This window comes from Petaurus breviceps, unplaced genomic scaffold (genome assembly GCF_028583685.1).
Source record: "Petaurus breviceps papuanus isolate PSGF00001 unplaced genomic scaffold, PetGlider_PUasm1.0 98, whole genome shotgun sequence".
NCBI classification, from domain to species: domain Eukaryota; kingdom Metazoa; phylum Chordata; class Mammalia; order Diprotodontia; family Petauridae; genus Petaurus; species Petaurus breviceps.
The window spans coordinates 52,981,621-53,002,248 of NW_027187460.1; the positions used below are offsets into that span (position 1 = coordinate 52,981,621).

At 40.7% G+C, this 20,628-nt stretch overlaps 1 protein-coding gene and 1 pseudogene across 3 annotated transcripts in view; one reads left to right on the plus strand and one right to left on the minus strand.

Moving 5' to 3' along the window:
• Positions 1–6,875: 6,875 nt before the first annotated feature.
• Positions 6,876–8,709, minus strand: LOC138155787 (leukotriene A-4 hydrolase-like; annotated as a pseudogene).
• Positions 8,710–18,102: 9,393 nt separating this feature from the next.
• Positions 18,103–20,628, plus strand: part of ANGPT1 (angiopoietin 1) — a 345,693-nt gene continuing 343,167 nt past the window's right edge. The window contains exon 1 of one of the 3 annotated variants that reach the window (XM_069080907.1): positions 18,103–19,026. In XM_069080907.1, coding sequence (XP_068937008.1) covers positions 18,730–19,026 — 297 coding nt within the window. In that variant the 5' untranslated portion in view covers positions 18,103–18,729. The remainder of the gene's footprint in view (positions 19,027–20,628) is intronic. The other 2 variants (XM_069080906.1, XM_069080908.1) reach the window with 2 other exon arrangements.

The window sequence follows — 20,628 nt, forward strand, 5'->3', positions numbered from 1 at the left end:
TTTGTCCTACATACAGTTTGTTTGTGCAGTTAATTGTGTCTTGTCTCCCTATTGGACTCTGAGCAACTTGAGAAAACAGAATGTCTTTTGCCTTTCTACGTATCCCTAATATTCAACACAATGCCTGGAAAATAGTGGGCACTTAATATATGTTTACCGACTTACTGGCTGAAGTGTGGCTTCTGAGAAGCCTACTTCTCAGGAAGGACCTGTTCTTCAAGTTTTCATCTGTTTCCTTGCCACACACACATAAACAAGGAATCAGACCATCATGGTGGACACAGCCGTCTTCTGAGAAGTTGTAGAATAGATGTGCCTGTGACCTGTTCATCTTCCAAAAACAGAATGACAATATAAATATTTGGGACTGCAGACTTTGCTTAATTTGGCATAGCAGCTGCTTCTGGAGCTATGTGACTTGATGGTGTGCAGCTCAGTGTTCCTTTGACATCAGTAGAGAGAAAAGACAGGACATACAAAGAGATTCTATTTGTTAAAGTAGACAACCCTTGTGTAGATGAGCTATGCTTTATTTATTGTATACTATTACCTGTTAATTATATGCTAACATCAAGAGATTTTATTATATTATCATTTTATTAATCAAAGATAAAGTTAAGATGAGCTAAATTTGTAGAGAGCCCTGACACTTCTTCCTTTACTGATCAGCAACAAAAAAGGACTTAATAAACAACAAGGTTTTACAATGTGTTCATTTCAATGTGTTCCATAATTTAAGAGTAATCCAAAGAATACTCAGGCATTCTTAATATTCCATAACATGATACATTCTTAATATCCTTTAATGAGACATAGTTATGAAGTGAATAAAGCAATTATGCCAAGGTTGGGAATTCCCCTGAATGAGACACAGAGTCTATGTGGGTCAGATATCTGTGGGTATAGTAACTACTCAAAGGTCTCTGTGTGTGATCCCTTGGAGAAGTTCTGCTTGCCTTTGCTGCTTTCTTAAGTCTCCTGACCACTTATTCATCCCAGGTATAGGATCAGATACTAGAATAGCTGAAGACATGAAAACAAAGCATATTTTGCAAGGAACAGATAGAAATGCTACATGAAAATGGAGATAAATTACATTATATTGGTTATTTGTGATTAGATGAGAACTGACAGTGTGCTCAGTGGTGTACAGGACATAAATATTTTCTCCCTAAAGGTTATCTAGATAAGCAAAGAAGACAAACCACCTTGATATGAAATATATCAATTAAAGAGTTGCTAGGAGCTGTGCAGCCCAGTGTTCTGCGGATTTTTCTGTTTTATTTTTCGTTTTTGACATGAGACAATGACTTTGTGTTCTCAGAGGTACCCAGAGATTTTGATATTTAGCCAATCATATATCGAGGTCTTCATCATAGCATCTCAGGCCTGGAGGCACCTGAAAAGATGTGTGCAGGTACTTCCCGCTGAACTCCCTGTACATGTGCTTGATCAGATAGGAATCTAGCGCATCCTTAGAAAAGGCCCTAGGAAAGACTGTTAACCTATTCTAGTACTAACAGTCTTCCCTAGAACGCTATTCTTGTACCCCCATTTAAGTGTCCCTTCTCTTCATTCTTATCCCAGTGGTAGACATAGATGAATGTGTGACTTTTAAAATGTTTAAGAGACATACTTTCTGAGTAATTAATATTTTTATTAATAATGCTAAACATTTTCTTAAGAAAAGATGTCAGTGGCACTCTTGAATGCAAAAGACTGTCATGATGGTGGGTTTACAGTTTATATGTCCTGGGAAAAGAGGGTGTTCCAGAGGGTGGCACTCAACTCTGAGGTTAACAATTAACGAGAGAATGAATATTACAGTGAGAAGTAGGCTCATTCCAATATGGGGCTGAGGGAGTAATATCATGTCACGCTTGGACAAAGACACTATCTCTAGACCCAAAGAGACTATCTCAAGACTATTACTAGAATGACCAGTAATATAAAGCAATAGACCTTCATTACAGGTCACTTAAATCACAGGGAAGGTTTGTAGCTTGATTTGTGACACATAATAATAGAAACCAGGGAAGCAGGAAAAATCAGGGTGAGGAAGTATCCCAATCACAGTTCCCGATGAGACAGGATGTAGCCAGAATCTGGAAGGGTCAGGGTATGCTGGGTCTGGATTTCAGTTACTAGGGAAACACAGACACAACCAAAATCCATGATGCCCCAGCTTTGGGGAATCTAATCAAAGAATTTATCACCACCTAATCCTGAACACAATGGGTTTCCTCACTTTAGATTAAATTCCTTTTAAGGGTGGATAGGGTCTGACCAATATATTGAGGAGAGTTAATTTAATGTGCTTCAAGAGACTGATCTCTGAAATGAGGACTATAAAAAGGGGGGAACTCTAGATCTCCCCAAATCATTGCTTATTATTTATCATTTCTCTCAGGTGCCATGTTCCATGCGGTAACCTCTGAAGACAGTTATTTTATCCTTCTAGAGGTCTCTCAACTTTTAGAGGAAATTTTCTCTTAACTCTTTTTGGAGTAAATCTTATAGTATATTCCAACTTTAGTCATGATTTCATCTTATCTGGCTGCTAACAGGGTTTGTCTTCCTTAGCTGGTTACAAAGAAGGAAACAAATGGGAGAAACTGAGACAAGAAATTTTAATAGAATGGTACAATCTGGCTTCAAGTCCAAGGGCACAGGAATAATTATCATGCAATTTAATTTTGCTTTTGTAACAGCTAATCCCTGCTTCCTCCCTTCAGGCTATTGAAACTTATCACTTTGTGAGAGTGTGAGGCAATGAACACTTCACAAAGGGAATACTCTCTCAAGAAGTAATTTGCTTGGTATCTTCCTGCCAACCTTCCAAAGGCAAGATAAACTCTCACACTGAATAACTTTGCCGTTCTGCTCACTGTGGAAAAAGAAACAAACAAACAAACATTCTAGTATGAACTAAAAGAAGGACCCATTTATATCATCTGAAACTGAAATTCCTCACAAATTATTAGCTTCGAGCCCAGACTTTCAATGGTCTATTTCTGGGAATTTGCAGTATTGCTGGTGTTTGCCAAAGCCACATGTCACCAGTTTCACTGGAGGTATTCCGAGGGTAGGTCCTTCACAATGATATCTGACAGTAAGCATGGTGCTATTCTAGTCTGTGGTACAGATTAGTTCACAAAATCACTAGAATGACCAGTAACACAGAGCAATAGGCCTTCATTACAGGTCACTTAAATCATAGGGGGGGTTTGTAGCTTGACTTGTGACACATAAGAATATAAACCAAGAAAACGAGAAAAATCAGGGTAAGGATGCATGCCAGTCACAGTTCCCTATGAAACAGGATGTAGCCAGAATCTGGAAGGGTCAGGGTATGTAGGGTCTGGATCTTGGTTACTAGGGAAACACAGATACAACCAAAATCCATGATGGGGCAGGCAGGATGTACAGGAGCTTGGCCTTAAGTGGTGATCTCTAGGCTATAGCAGGAAGAGGAAGGGGGAGGATGATCCAGCAAGACTTACCCTGCAGATTCTTATTCTTCCTTTTACTTTGTGTGCAAATTTTCCTTGGGTCAGTTCCATGACAGGAAGAATGTAGAAGAGGGCCAGTATTTGCATGTTTCCCACTTTTGATATATAGTGGAAAGGTAACTAGACTTGAAATCAGGAAGATCTGGGTTTAAATTCAGCTTCAGACACCAATAGATGTGTGACCTTGGCAAGCTATTTAATTTCTCTCTCCCTCAACTTCTCTACCTGTAAAATGGAGGAAATAGACTTAATGGTCTCTGAGATTCTTTCCAACTCTAAATCTATGATCCTATATATCAGGCAAGGAGATAGTAATTAGCAAGGCTGCATGAAATAATGGGAGTTTCTAGGACATAAAGTTTTCAGAATATTCCAGAAAAGAGATGTAGTACCCAACAGGAGATAGAAACATGTGTACAGCAGAGATAGTCTATTATAAGAAAGCCTAACAGCTTTCTCCTACCCCCACCCTCACCAAGAAAGAAAAAAAAGGTTTTGTTTTTTCTTTTTCTGGTCTACCACAAGTTGTCAGTTTAAAAAGTTTTTCTTATATTCCTGATATGGTGACAAAGGGAAGCTGAGTTGGACCTGGTCCAGTAACAATGTGTGACATGATGCAATTCGATCTTCTGGAAATGCAAGCAACACAAGTCATTTCGACAGGAATGTTAGTAAGTGGTTTTGTTTCTTTTTCCAAATTTGAATACTTTTGCTGTTGACTGCCCTGTAGGTACCACACTCTCCCAAGCCTAGGGACTAGAAGTTAGTTTCTGTATGCTCTCCAAGTGTCATAAATCTAAAGAATATTGAAGTGTGGTTATGATAACCCCTTCCCAGTTGTACAAAATGCATTTATTATGGCTACTGGCCAAATTATGTGTGTTTCTTTCAAAGAGACAACATAAAAACTCTAACAGGATTGATAACATTTTAAATATTTTGTGCCAGTATTTTTTTGTTATGTTTATTTTCCCTTTGGGATATTTTTAATACTTATAAGATTGTAAGTGAGTTACCAAAAAAAAGGGGGGGGGGAAGCTGAGCATCAAAAGGGAAGAATTAACACCATTAGTTTGTAGATACTTCTTTGGGGATTAAAGGAAAAAAAATCACAAAGAATGTACCCAGTCAGGGTGATCCATTTAGGATGACTTGAATGATGAACTCAAGAAGAGAAAATCTAACCATATTTATTTACTTATTTAGATTTTGCTAGAATTTATTTCCTGTGATACTTGCTACTTGTAATCTGATCAGATTTACAGGGGTGAATACCCTGCAAACTTGAGGCCACATGTGACCTTCTAAGTCTTCATGTGTGGCCTTTTGACTGAATACAAACTTCACCCAACAAATCCCCTTAATAAAACTTGAACTCAGAGTCCTAGAGGACCATATGTGGCCTTGAGACTGCAAGTTCCCCATCCCTGAATCAGAACCTGGTAGGAAACTTTTCTAATTAGGCACTGGAGAAAAAATTGTAAGATTAAATTTTCATGTCAAGTTGCATATTTGCCATAATTAATGCGGTTTTTCATTTGTTTTATAAATCTGACCAATGCCAAAAGTTAATGCTTTCTTTTTTTTCTTTTACAGGGCTGATTAATATAGGCCTTAAGTCATAGGCTTGTAATTCTAGAGCTAGCAGGGACCCCAGAGTTCATCTAGCTCAAATTTCTCATTTTTTAGAGCAGAAACTAAGAGAGTCCTAACCTTGAAAAGCATCTAATTAAAGTGGGGTTGTATTTTTAAATTCAAAGATATAAGTAGATTTGAGACAGATATATCAAACAGGCTGCCAGCAAAACTCCCCAAGGGGGGGCAAGATTAAATGAGATTGGGAAAAGTTTAACAATACAGTTAAACAAAGACAATGTTACTTTGTAGTTTTCTAATTAGATATACTGTCCACAAGAGTTGGTTTCTATTTGAGACTGACATCACTAGTGTAAAAGTCTAGATTATTCATGACTATAAAGCTGTGTGAATACTGTAGCATGGCCTTTATCTGAATTAATAAGATGAATGCTCTTTTGTCATCTTCTCATTATTACAAAGTGCTTCTGGGTATTGGGAATAGTTCATATGGAATTCCAAATCTTTTAATTTGAGGAAGGACAATGGAAACTGTAGTTTCTGCTGTAGTTACAATTGATCTGCAAGGTCTCATAGGACCACAGAATTAGAGCTAGAAGAGACCTTCTAACTTAGTCCAACCCTCTTATTTTTCAGATGAGGAAATTAAGAGACAGCAAGGTGAAGTAACTTGCTAAGGGTCAGAGGGCTAGCAAGTGACTGAGGCAGAATTTGAACTCAGGTCTTCCTGACTCTAAGTCTAAAGTTTTATCTACTAAACCATCTAGCACTCTCATCAGCATAAGTACTCCATCCATGCCTGCCCAGTCTATGTAACTCTTCTCCATATGTTTCCATTAATTTGCCAAAGTGGGGCCCACCCAATGTGTTAGGGACCTTTCTTGAGTTATGTTGACATCATGGAGATATAAATTGAGCATGTGGGATGCTGTCACTTACCACCTGCTCTCTCCATGGGACAAGCTCATCTTTTTTTTAGTCATACATTTCTTTGAAGAGTTCCTTTGCATCACTTTTTTTTTTCCTGTGCTTTCAAGTTTATTTAAAAATTAGACATTGGACTGTGTTAAACTTCTGGATGGCAGCAGCTTCCAACTAAACAACCAAAGTCATGCATTAGGCATAATGGTACATGGGCATATTTACGGAGAGAGAATCAGGACTTGGTGGCCTTCTTCCTTTCACAGGTTTGATATCTTAAGAACCACTGAATGTGATGAGTTTTCCAGTGCTGCAGAAATTATTTTTGACAAATGAGAGGTAGCTTTAAAAATCTCAGCTCCGGTTTATTTTGGCACAAATCACTGATACAACAGAATACAAATCTAGGAGTAAATGTGAATGTGTGAGTACAGATCAATTCACAGAATACATTTCAGTCATTCACTACAAAATCGATTGGTGGGGGGCGGCCAGGTAGCACAGAGAGTAAGAGCACCGGCTCCAGTGTTGAGAAGACCTGGAGATCGAATCCCGGGCTCAGACACTTAGCACCCACCCAGAAACACCTGGCCATGTAACCTTGAGCAAGTTACTTAACCCCAATTGCTCAGGGGCGGCCAGGTGGCTCAGCGAGTAAGAGCACCGACTCCAGTGTCGGGATGACCTGGATCAAATCCGGGCTCAGATACTCAGCACCACACCCAGAAATAATAACTGGCCATGTAACCTTGAGCAAGTTACTTAACCCTGATTGCTAAAAAAAAAAAAAACGATTGGTGGGGGGGGGATGAGGTGGGGGCAGGTGCTGTCATTAGTTCACTTTCAGATCCTTCCCACAGCACGTGGTCACTGGGTCACTGGATGCATACTAGCTTTGTGTTGCTGGTAGGTACTGAGAACCAGACCCCTGGGATTTATCAAAGGCAGCAAGATCCTTGAACAGGGGCTGGGTAAACTTCAGTTTTCTTTGTCCTATGACCATTTCTGGAGCCAGGGGTATGTCATCTTTCCACTTGCACTGGATGCAAAGGCACAGCCATCTAAAGCGGATCTCAAGAGTTTTAAGTAGCACTGAAGTTGTACACCTGCATTTGCTGTATGTGTGACACTGGGATCAGTGTTGCCACTAGCATCAATGCTAGAAAGTCAATCAAAGAATGAGATGATATATCCTTTACATCTGCTGAACAAAATGTGCCCAAATCATCTTTTTTTTTTGGCTTTGATCCAAGTCAATGGTTCAAGTCAATACAAGCCTCAATTAGGGACATATCATACTTTGGTTTTACAGGAGGCAGGCCGGGAGAGAAGAACCAGGCATTCCAAACAACTTGGTTAAGAACAGCAGCCTTGTCTTTTAAGTGGGAATACATGAAGGATTTCCAATCATCAGTCATTATCCACTTGCAGTAAAATTCTTTAATATAAGTTTTTAAGATTGCCAGGAAAGCCTGTGGTCCTCCCAGAAGCTGTCTGAGATAAAAGAACAGAGCAAAGTCCTTCCCATAGGGCATGGAGGAACACACTTCTTCAGGATCCATAAGCTTCAGGCTCACCACTAGTTTGGGGAAGGCATGGGTTTCTCCATAAGTCTTGATGGGATTCTGTAGATCTTTTCATCCTTCCTGAGTGTGAACATGCCTGAACTTTTCACCAAATGACCGACCACAATATGGCATTTCAGGTACACGGTATGTCCTTCATTTAACCAAAGGTGATCCCAAGTTTTGTTCCTCACAAAGTTGACTGGCCAGCTGTGAGATCTCATGGGCAATCACACTGGAGAGTGACTTGTCAACTGATGATAAAGTGGGTGTCACAAAAGTAAGGCAAGGATTTTCCATGAGCCATATGGGAAGGAAGGTGGTAAGACCAGCAAGTTATACCGTCCCCAAACATAAGTTCCTCCCCAATCTTATGCAATTTTCAACATCCTTTCAGTCTAGGAAAATTCCAAAGCAGACTTTTCCACCTGTTCTTTCTCAGATCACATCAGTGTTCTTGGGCCAATTTTCTGCTTTCTAAGGTCCCAATGACAAGTGGAGTCAGATAGACAGCACGGTATTGGGACTTTTTTGTATGAATTTATATATTTTCCTACCAGAGTCTGCAGGATCAGGGGCTTCTCCATCATGGACAGCACTCAAAAGAGCCTCCAGTTCATGGGGAACTGATACCTCAGCACTGCAGGTCAGCTTCACTGAGGGAGGGGAGAATACCTCTGCAGTGGATGGCCTGGCAAGATCGGTGAATTTCTGCCTGTTTCCTCCCAGAGGCTTGATCCAGAACAGAGTTGAACCGGGGGCCCGTGTGGGCGGGGGTGGGGAGGTACGTTTCATAGGAAATCTTAACAAGAACTTCTTGCTTTTTACTCAGTGCCAAAGGAAGAGTGATTTCCAGTGGGGTTTCTCTGAAGCTCTGTCTTTCACCCAGACAGAATTGAACTTCTTGTCCATTAATCACGACTTTTTTCTATTTTAAGATCCATTATATCTAAAATCGGGCTGCGCAGGCTGTCCTCCTGGGAGCGCACGGTGAGCGGGCACGTGACCCGCAGTGCCTGCCGGGCGAAGTGGACGGGGCAACGCAGGTACAGGTGCGTGATGTGGCAGAAGGAAATCCGTGAGGCGAGGGAGCACCAGTCCGGCGCCTCCATCATGGCTCGTCCCCTCTGGGGACCTCGAGAGCCGCACATACTCAGGCGGGCTGCCCACGTCCTGCCAGCGCCGAGCTGCCATCACTTTCTCTTCATCATTCCTCTTTTTAGCACATTGCCAACTCCTGCCCATCATGAATCTCTCCATTTGGGTGCCCTTCAGGCACAGAAACTCAAAGTGGGATGAAGCCTCAGATATTATATCAAACAGGAATATCTACAAGAACAGGTCAGATATCAGATTATAGATATGTTTAGATAAGACATGGATGGAAAGATAGTGGATCAAATAAAATGGGGGACTTTCATTTTCATAGCGTCTCCCAGCTGAGAATATGATGAGTTAGTATGGGCTCTCCTGCTCTCCACCAATGAGCAGAAAAACCAATTCCACTCTCTGCATTCTGCTTTCTCAGCAAATTTTCTCAGGGACAAGGTAGCATGCGTTGTAGTGGGAAGTCTCCAGTCAGTACAGAGCCATCTGCTAGGGCCAGGTGCTGCAGCCTCTTCACCTAAGTTCTAATTAGATGTGAGTATAAAACTCTCAGAATAGCTGGTGTCTTGGCATGGTTCCTTTCCTCTCTTATCTCAAAATTCTAAGAACTCCCAAAGGGTGAAGTCAACAAGGAAGACAAGGGGAGCACTGTACATGTTCCCTTTTGTGTATCAGCTAAAAATGTTGTAGGGTAGGAGAAAGAAGGAAACAATAAGTAGGTTAGAGTTCATCTTTTTTTTTTAAACAGGAGTTCTGAAATATTTTTTGTCATGGACCTTTTTGGCAGTGAGGAGTTCTGTGGACTCCTAGAAAACAGCAACAATAGCAGTAATAGTTAGCATTTATAAAGCACTTTAAGTTTTGCAAAGAACTTTACATATGTTATCTCATTATCTCCAACAATGATGCAGATGGGTGCTATTATTTTCCCCATTTTACAGGTGAGGAAACTGAGATTGAGAGGTGAAGTGATTTCCCCCAAATCATACAGCTGCTAAGTGTCTGACCGGGATTTAGACTCAGATCTTCCCAATTCCAAGCCCAGCATTGCGTATGCTATGCCATCTAGCTCTCTATAATGCCAAAAACATTATTCTCAGAATGTTTTTAAATGCATTAACAAAATATACATAGCATTAGCCAAAGGGGTGGAGCGGGGGAGGGAATAAACATTTGTATCTGTTATGTACCAGGCACTGTACTAAGTGTTTTTACAACTTTTGTCTCATTTGATCCTCACAACAACCTTGGGAAATAATGCTATCGTTATCCCGATTTTGCAGTTGAGGAAACTGAGGTAAACTAAGGTTAAATTATTTGCTCAGGGTCACACAGCTACTAACTGTAAGATTAGAACTGAACTCCTCTTCTTGACTCCAAGCCCAATGCTCCATCTTCTGGCTCACTAGCTATTTGGTGATTACAATTGAAACTGATTGAATATAAAGGAATCCACTTAAATTTGAACAGTTCATATATATTAAAAGATAGCAACTTCACAAGCTCTTGAGTTAAGTATCTCTATTTAGGGTTTGGGAAACCAGGGCACTGCCAGTGATCCCATGAAAACACAGACTTTCCAGGAGGATGCACCAGTCCCTCTTGATATCACGGCACCTGAGCAGAAAATGTCCCTGAATTTCTTCCCTCTCTACCAAACTCACTCTAGGTCCAAGAATTTTTGACTGAATGTCCTATTAGTCCTCAACAGAGTAGTTCTGGTGGGAACAAGCGTAAGACACACACGAACATAATCAATAGTCTTTATATAATAATGGCTACTATCAATTATGTAGTGCTTTATGGTTTAAAAAGTGGCTTACATGTATTATCTCACTTTTCCTCACAACATGCCAGAAAAAGAAGCTAGTTATTATTCCAGTTTTATAGATCAGGAAACTGAGGCAGATAATCCTTAAATAATTTGCTCCAGATTACACAGCTGCTATCTGAGAACAAATTTGAACCTGGATCTTTCTGATGCTCGATCTGTTGTTGTTTATCCTTTTTTTTAATGACTGATGTCATCACAGGGTGTTGTCTTGACTCATGGGTGAACTGTATTTAAGTGAGGCAGAACTGCACAAAGTTGTCAGCCGCACTCTCTCTCTTTCAGAATCATCGAAGTCCAGTGGCAAGACAAAAAGTTAGTGATGGCCTAGAATGCCATAAATGACCTTGGCATCTTTGATGCCTGACCATTTTCTAGGTACTCCATAACACCTGCCTCAGCATGAGATTCTCATCTCACCATTCTGTCAGAAGAAGTCATTATGTGCCTGAGGTAGACACTCCCTCCCCCAAACTCACCAATGGGTTGGTGGCCTGTTGGTTAACCTCAACATGGTTTAGTTTGTGTGCTGGAACATTTTACCAGAGTGTGGCTACTGTGAATGCTGCAGCTTCTTGGAGTCACCAGTGAGAGTTGAGTGCCAGGTGTATACTAAAGGTGAATGAACAGCCCTGAAAAGGGCTTGCAAGCTCTCACACCAGAGGTGCTAGTCTTTAAACACCCATATGCTATATATACTTGGATGCTTGATCAACTCTACCACCGACTGCCAAAAGCTGTTGAAGAATAATGGAAAACAAGGGGTTTCAGTATGGGTAAAGGGGATCCTTGTGGTCATAGTTTGAAACTAGAGCAAAGACAGCTTTATACTGGCAATTTCAAAGGATATCTGAAACATATTCCACTGGTTCCAGACTCTAGACTAAAACATGCCAATTACCTTTGGAGGTACCATCCTTTAATAAGGACCATATCTCACTAAATTGAGCAAGTTAGTGAAACTGGGAACCAGACATTCCAAATGATCTAGGGCTCTTATTGTCATTATTCACCCTTTGTTCTCAAAGAGGACCAATGATGTCAAGAGGGTGATGTCTTGAATTGCAAGTGAATTGGATTTAAGTGAGGTATGTGCAAAGTCATCAGCCTCACACTCTCCTCTAGAGTCATCTGAGTCCAGTGCAAGACATAGGTCAGGATGACTGATGATGGCCCTGGATGCAGTTAAGATTTTTTGCCAGGTCTCAATTTGTCTGAAGTAACATCCATGAATAGTGACTAGGTAAGAACTGAGGCAAAAGATGACTATTTACACTAATTCTGAATCATCAGAACCCTGAAAATGAGCAAGTGGGGCTTGAGCTGGGACCTATTTTTGACCAATCATTGAGAGACAGAGTGGTCTGGATTTAAAGGCATAGTCTTGGAGCTCCATTTGAATCCCAGTGGGTTTTATCAAATCTAGGTTTACCAGAGCTACATTTCAAGGAATCATAAATGAAAACTACATGAGACAAAAGAGTTAGTTGTGCCAGTTTAAAAACAGTGATAGAACAATTGGATAGAGAAGGAAAAAAAATAGTCCCTAAACCCTAAAATATCTTGGAAATATAAGTGGATAAATTTTTTATTCCTTTGGAAAGAGCACCAACATATAAGGGTATGACTCCCCATATAGACAGAGGGAGAAGGGGAGGAGGGGGGAGGGGAAGAAGAGGAGGAATAGGAGGAGAAGGAAGAGGAGGAAAGGAAATAGCAGCATTGCCTAACTGGAACTGGCCTGTTGAGGGGGGGGAGGGGTGAACAGCTACTACTACTCACAAATTGTTATTCATCTTTAGTTCTTGAAGAGGATATGTAGCTACTTGCAAGTGAATTGGATGTTTCTGAGAGTTTTCCTTTTGGGATATCTTTCTGGAGGTGACTGGATTCTCTCTAGGACTTTTATTACTCTTTTCTGGAAGTTACCTCATTAGTGAGATGACCAGGATGTTCATTTTAGTGGGATTACCCAGCTTTTGGTATTTTCTAAGTTATTTCTAAATAATATATCCAGAGCGGCAATTTATTAGTGAAATTACTGAGAGGAACACTAAATCACCACAGACAGAAGATGCTTCTTAATCTGCCCAAATAGAAACACTTAATGCTATAAAATAATTGCTATTTTAAAATATCATGTCTGAAATAATTTCAATTAATTATCATGCATTTATCACAGTGCCGGGCAAATAGAAGGCTCTGACAAATGCTTGGTCTCTTCCCTTTGTTTAGTCTCATTTACTTCTTTATTCGTGGTATTATTCCCATTTTTAATGGATTTTAAAGACACAATTATACTTTTTTTCCCTAAGTTCCTCAGATACTCACAGTGATTCTAAGAGTTTTAGCCACTCAGACTAAGTTCTAAAAGCATCATAAGTCCACTCTACACCCCCTGGTGGCTCCTAATAGCTTAAAAATGGATTTCTGGTTGCTATTTCTAGAGCTCAAGCTATTTATTTCAGTCTTGGTTTGTGTGTATGCCTGCGTGTATGTGTTTCTCCTGGAATTCAATTCCACAAACATTTAACATGCAAGACGATGAGGGCATAAGGACAGAGCAACAAATAGTCCCTGCTTACATTCTCCTGGGGAATACAGCATGTAAACAGAAAAGCAACTACCAGATAAGTTCAGCAGGGAGAAAGCACTAACAAAGGAGTGTGGGGAAGGGCAAGACAATGGAAAGGGCTCCTGCAAAAAGTAGTAGCATTTGAAAAGGGAGAGGTTAAGGAAGGGATACATACCAGGATTAGAAAAGGACTTGTGAAAAGGGAACAGATGCAAGAGGTGAATGTAGAGTTTGGGGAACAGGAAGTAGGTCACTTTGACTGGAACAGAGGGTGTGAAAGGAAATATCTGAAATGTCAAATTAGAAAATTATTTTTCATGTACAGGTTAGAATGGGCATCTTCTTCAATCTCTTCCAAATCTTAAATCCTCTGACTCTTTAAGTCTGGAAAGGTAAGCCAAAGCCCAATTGTGAAGGATTTTAGGTGCCATGATGAAGAGTTTGCATATTGGCCTACAGCCCAGATTCTTAACTTGGAGTCCATTGGTAGATTTCAGGGCTTTTCAGTTTTCAACAAGATGATTAAGTTGCTTCAGCATCTGGGACCTCTGTACCCTGGAGCATCTATGAATTTCTTACCCTGGAACATCTCTGCAAATGCCAATGTCTTTCTCCCAGTGATAAATCCTCCACGCAGCCTCCATTTTAAGGAGGGGACCAGGCAAGCCATCCTTGACACTCCTCTCAGTTTTCCTTACTTTCCTGACTTTGACACCATCCTCCTTTTCAGCACCTCTTGTGTGTTATCTTTCCTTTTTAGAATATAAACTCCTTGAGGGCAGGAACTGTCTCTTTTTTTGCTTGTATTTAAATCCCCAGTGCTTGCAAACAGTGTCTGGTATATAACAATTAATAAATGCTTGTTGACTTGACTCTCCTTAAGGGGTCCTGTGAATGTGAAGGGGGAGGGGGGATTACATTTTTGTTTTAATTATTTCCTTTGTAAATATTTTTCTTAGTATTCCTTTGTAAGTATTTTTTTCTGAGGAGTCCATAGACTTTAATCCCCTTCCAAAGGGGTCCATGACACACAAAAGGTTATGAATCTCTGACCTATAGGTTATAATAAGGAATCATTTAAGGTTTTTCAGCAGAGGAAGGACATATCAGATTATGCTTTAAGAATGGAAGGGGAGCCAGTCATATATACCTAATAAAGGCAGGAATGTTGCTAGGCCAGATAAAGATGATAACCTTACCCCTAGATTTGGTATTTGTTCTTGTACCTTACTCCCTCTAATTTACTTGCATGGAAGAGCAGAAGAATTTTGAAGCTGGAGGAGGGGTGTTGATCTTGGATCCATTGTACTTTTGACCATTTAGGGAAGGTAGCACCTCAGCTAAAGACTCCAGGTGAATTAAGAAGCTAAAAGTACAGCCAAACTCCATAGACTCATGTCCAGTGGAACTGGGCCTCACAGGGGCCAACAGCAACCTTGGGACCACTTTGGCACCATTAGGCAGCTACCATGTGAGATCAGGAAGGAGAAATGCCCAGCAGAATCTACAATCCATGTCTATCTGTCCATCTGAGATTATATACCCAGCTAAGACTATGACCAAGAAGACACACCCATCAGAAAGACCAACAGGGCCAGCATGATGATATCATCAGAATATACTCATGACTCTGCAGCCCTAGAAGTATAAACCATCCCTCCACATCTGAGCCTTGGTTGACCACATTTATTCTTTGGTTGTGTACCACTCCCTATATCTCCCAGCCATGTGTTTCCTATATTTCTCTACTTTTCTCATTGATGGTGCAGTGTATTTGGAAAAGTCTGTCCCAGCTTTATGGGTAAAGTATTCTATTGCTTGGTACCCTAGTTTATTAAAAGGGACCCTAATTTTGGCCAAAGAGTTTGCCTAGAACTAATTGTGTCCTCTGTATGACTAGAGAAAGAAAACCTAGTGATGGACCCTTGTGGGATATACTCTTGAAGAGATACTGAGTCACAGAATACTTAGAATTGCAGATAGACTTGTTTGGGGGAACCCACAGTGAGCATTGAGGTACCCCCCAGGTATTATAGCAAGATCATTTTGGCAAATGTATGGAGGATGGACTAGAGAGGAGAGAGGCTGGGAGTACAACAAGGACAGGAAGCCAGAGGCTACTGAAATAGTCAAGGTGAGAGGTAGTGAGGCTTTGACCTGGGTGGTGGTTGTATGAATGGAGAGGAGGACAATGATGCATGAGGCACCAGTGGAGAATCAAGAAGACTTAGCAATAGCCATATCTTCAAATGGTCTGAGTGTTTCCTCTCTACTCGCCTCCCTTGAAACCACAGCAGTTGGGGATGCCTCTTTTGGAATAACCATTTCCTATTGCACCATACTGGGAATTTCCCACTTGTCATTCATTCATATAAGACAAATGAATATGTTCAAGCATGTGAGCACACATGCGTGCGAGCACACACACACACGCGCGCACACACACACAAGAAGAGACATAAGTGTCGGCAATTTAAATACATGGAAGCATCATAAGTGAAAACTATTGATCATCCTTTTATCCTATGCCAATTTTTGTTCAATTTTGTTCTTAGCAAAGCACTTATAGGTGTTAGTTTTAGATGCATAATTTCAAGGCAAAGATTATTGGAAAGATCTCTTAGAAAATCTTTGCTTTGCCATATTATTTTTTGTATTGGGGATCTCCCTCTCCCCCTCAAAAACAATAATCATAGGATCTTAGATCTTAGTGCTGAATGGGATTTTAAAGGGTATAATAGGTTAACCTCAGGAAACTGAAACTCATAAAGGTTTAAGGTCACAAGGTAGTGAATGTCAGAGGCAAGATTTGAATATAGTACTCTGATTCTAGGAGGCAGCTAGGTGAAGCAGTAGATAGGGTGCTGGACCTGGAATCAGGAAGACCTGAGTTCAGATCCAGTCTCAGACACTTATTAGCTGTGTGACCCTCGGTAAGTCATTTAACCTCTGTTTGCCCTAATCCACTGGAGAAGGACTGTCACCCCCCCTCCAGTATCTTTGCCAAGGAAACCCCATGGACAGTATTGGTGTGCTGTGGTCACAGGGTCACAAAGAGTTGGACACAACTGAATAACAACCATGGAGCCCAATGCTTTTCCCACCATGCTATAATGCCCCGTAAGAAAGGTTTATGGTCAAAACACATTTAACTTAACCTTTTCTCTTTCAAATAATAGCACATACACTGCTTTAAGCTTGAGGATCTATTTGAAGACACGAAACTATTACTTCATCCAGCCTGAATCCTTTCTGTGCCTTCTAGCACCCCAATACATTGGTAGTTCTTGTTTATGTGTATGAAATCTCAGCAGACAGAACCAAGGGGTTGAAAAGGAGAGTAAAGGGATTCTTACTGCCATAATGGTTTTACTTTTTAAACTGTCATGACATAACTTGTTTCCATACTGATTATATCAGCAAGAATTTCTTTGTTAAAGAATGATAAGAAGGGATAAATCCTAGCACCATTTTCACAAAGCATGGAGTTTGTTTTGACTGTTACTCTCCACTTCAGCCTTCCTTTACACAAACTATCCTTATACTTTCACACTTACCCCTGGTGCACTGTATAGAGTGCTGGGCTTGGAGTCAGGAAGACCTGAGTTCAAGTTTGACCTCAGACACTTACTAGCTTTGTAACCCTGGGAAAGCCACTTCACCCTGTTTGCCTCAGTTTCCTCATCTGTAAAATGAATTGTAAAAGGAAATGGCAGATCACTCCTGCATCTTTGTAGATAAAACTCCAAAAGCGTCAGACATGACCATTGTCCTCACCTCCCTTCTGCCTCTCCTTTCTCTCTCATCTGAAGGGCCTAATCACTCTTTTGCTTACATAAAGAGGAATCTAAGTCAGGGTACCCTATTCTTAAGATATGGTTGCATTTGTGGTGATGCATTGTTTATAAATCCTTTAAAATCCTGGGATCACAGATTTAAGAGCTGTCAGGGACCTTAGAGTTCTTTAAATCCAACTGTTTGATTTTTACAGATGAGGGGACTGTGGCCTAGGGAGATTGTGACTTGCCCAGAGTCACAGAGGGGTAAGCCAGAGCCCAGGTCTTCTGATTCCAGAACCTTTACTTTCCATTGCATCATGTCCATTTTTCTTACATATCTGATTAAAATCCCTTTAGTATCACTTGGACTTTACGTTCCACTGACTATTATTTGTTTTGGAAAGTTTATATTCTGTCTTCTTGGAGCTTTTTTTCTTTAAAACTTGTTCATTAAAAGGTGCATCTCTGTTTTCTTGCTACTGAGCTACAGCCCTTCTTGCTGTAAAATCTCTGGAGAGGAGGTCACTACAGCCATAATGAGGATTTATGTGGAACTTGGATAGTAGAGCTAGGGAGAACCATAGCAACCCCCAATGAAGTCTTTGTGATATACATGATTAGGACATACCACAGGAATTAATAATTCTTAGGACACTCTCCTAAATTGTTACCACATTGTTTTTGCAAGGAAGTTGCTTCATTTATGTACACAGAACAAAGAGAGCTGCCTTCTGAGTAGGCAGTTTCTTAAGAAAGACACCCCCATTTCCCTGCCCCCCCAAACCTCCACAAAACCCCACAGGGGGCTTCTCCTATTTAACATACATTTTGGGGTGGGGAATTGAGGAACAAGATATAAAATCATTTAACTCATTATACTCTATTTCCCACTGCCCCTCCCCCCATTTTCTTTGGCATCTGAAAGTTTAATACATTCAAAAGATTAAACTTTTAAAAAACATATCATGGATTTAAAAATCTTTTTTTTATCTTAACAAACTTTTAATATATATATATATATATATGTATATATAAATTTAATAAAAGAATTCCTCAACCATAGGCCAGATAGTATGGAAGAAATTTTCTTTCGGGGTTCCCAATATTTAATGGGAACTTACAAGATGCTGCTAGAATGCTAGGTTTTAATAGGTCGGGGCTGGAACACCCAAAGTATATTAAGGTGGACTGCTGTACGCTTCGATTCCATGCGAGTCCCCAAAAGGCTCAGCGCTGTTTTTCGAGCAGGAGGGGCTGGGCGGGCAGCTATACATGATTGAGGTCATGCGCATCCAGCCAATTTGTAAGACGATCCCTCCCGCACTAAGCTGTCGGCAGTCCTTAGCATAGGGGCACACTCAGGCATTCCTGTCAAGTCATCTTGTGAAAGGCTGCCTGCTTCCAGCTTGGCTGGAAAGCGGAACCTTAATAAAACTCACTGAGGTCGGAGGGAAAATAGCAGTTCGGCTGCAGATAGGGAAGAGGCAAGGGGCTAGGATGTGTACATGCTGCTGACTACAACAGGCTGCGTGCTGAACTGTTACACAGAAAGGAAACAATAAATCTCCGCTACTATGCAATAAATATCTCAACTTTTAACGAAGGGAGCTATCATTCCAGTGAAATAAATTTTTTAAAAGTTTTTTAGTTAAAGCTACCAAATGAATCATTTTCTAGGATTCTTCTTTCAGGGCTGACTTAAACCCCCCCACCAAAAAGCATTTTTTTTTAACGTGCAATAAAAAAGAAAAATACTGGTTAAAGAAAGAAGGAAGAAGTAGCTGGGGGGGTAGGTTTAAAAAAAAAAAGTTGTGCAGAGACAGACAAGAAAGGTGCTGATACCATGACCGTTTTCCTCTCCTTTGCTTTCCTGGCTGCTATTCTAACTCACATAGGGTGCAGTAATCAGCGTAGAAGCCCGGACAGCAGCGGGCGAAGATACAATCGGATTCAGCACGGACAGTGCGCCTACACCTTCATTCTACCGGAACAGGACACTAACTGCCGGGAGAGCACCACAGACCAGTACAACACCAACGCTCTGCAGAGGGATGCTCCTCTCATGGAACCGGATTTCTCTTCCCAGAAACTGCAACATCTGGAACATGTGATGGAAAACTATACTCAGTGGCTGCAAAAAGTAAGTGCTTGCTTTCAGTTTCTCATTGTACTCTAGTACTTTATCCAGACTTGCCCTACAGATAAGTTAGTTTTCTCAGCGTGGTAGAGGAGAAGGGGAGGAGGGGGGTAGCTGGCTGGGAAGGGAACATTTGTTTATATGTTGCTTGGGGGAAGACAGTCGCGCAAGTAACTGCCGGGCAGCTTTCTGTATGGGACTTCCTTAGCAGGGGAATCAGATTGTTCCAGCTTGTTCTGGATTGCAAAGGGGGGCTGAGCAGGGCGGAGGGGGGGCGGGGTGTCACAGATCTTGTTGGTGAGTTTGTAGAGATTTTAGCCCAGGTGGACCGCGGTCCCCGCAGAGCTGTCAATGATGGCATAAGCATGGAAATCTGCTTCTCATTTAGGACCTCAGAATAAATGTCACTAAAACATGCCTCCATGTTCTGACTGTCAGCACCTAAATTGAAAAGCATTAACTCCTAAGAAGAAACTTTATTTATTTATTTTTTTGCGGGGGGGAGAAGGGGGTGATTAGAACCTTTTCTTTTTTGAGGGGGGAAGGTTGAAGGAGGAAAATCAAATACACTTCCCAAACCTGCAAGGAAAAGTGTCATAAATTAACTTTTGACTTCCGACTAAATAAGTATAAAGTAAGAATGTTTGTGAAGTGTAAATAGTGAAAATTGCAAATGTCTAATTTCTAGAAATGATGCTGAAGGGTAATGTAACCATTTCTGATCTATAATAATTCTAGGTTTGAGAAAACAGTAAGATCAGGGTTTTCAGGTAGAAGTCATTAGGGATGGATTATCCGCTGGAATCATGAATGGATAACCAAGCAGCTATTGGTTAACTTAGCAGTGCACCTGCAGAGGATGGGATATAGTGTCTATCAGTTCTTCAGTGCTGGAGTAATATATGTATATGTATGTGTACATATATATGTGTGTGTGTGTGTGTGTGTGTGCGTATGTGTGTGTATAGGCACAATTGTTAGGTATACTTCTAATAAACAACAATTCAGAGAGTTTGGATGATATGATTACCTCCTTCAGGGCAAATATTGAATGAAAGTATTCCAGTTTTTAAAATCACATTGGGTCAGTAGACATGTCTACTGACATAGAATGTTGGCTACTTGAGGGTCTTAACTGAAGATACTTCTTAAATAGCATCATCTTAATGGCTGTGTCTTATGCTGTGGCTTTCCTTGTGTGGCAGGAGAGGATTTTTACTGAATGTGTGAGATTGGCCATACCACTGTCTCCAGGTTTCAATAAAATGTTTTAACTGTCAGGAGGTTGTCTTCCAGCATCTAGGCATTTGGCATCAGAGTAATTATGTCATCACTTAGAAAACAGAGATCAGAATGCAACCAGATTTCACAAGCTATGATTCCAAGTTATTATTCAAAACCTTTGAGCAGGAAAGTGATGGAAAAGGCAGAAGGCTATTTTGTCTGTGTGGTCACATTTCCTGAGTAAACTGCTTTCTCCATCATGCCTTCGAGGTTTGTTGTTCTGCTTTTGTCCACTAGGGACTGAACTAAGATCACTGTTGCTTTTCTTGGCATGTTAAAAAACCTTCAACGTAGGAGACCTAGGATTTTAAAGTCTGGAAT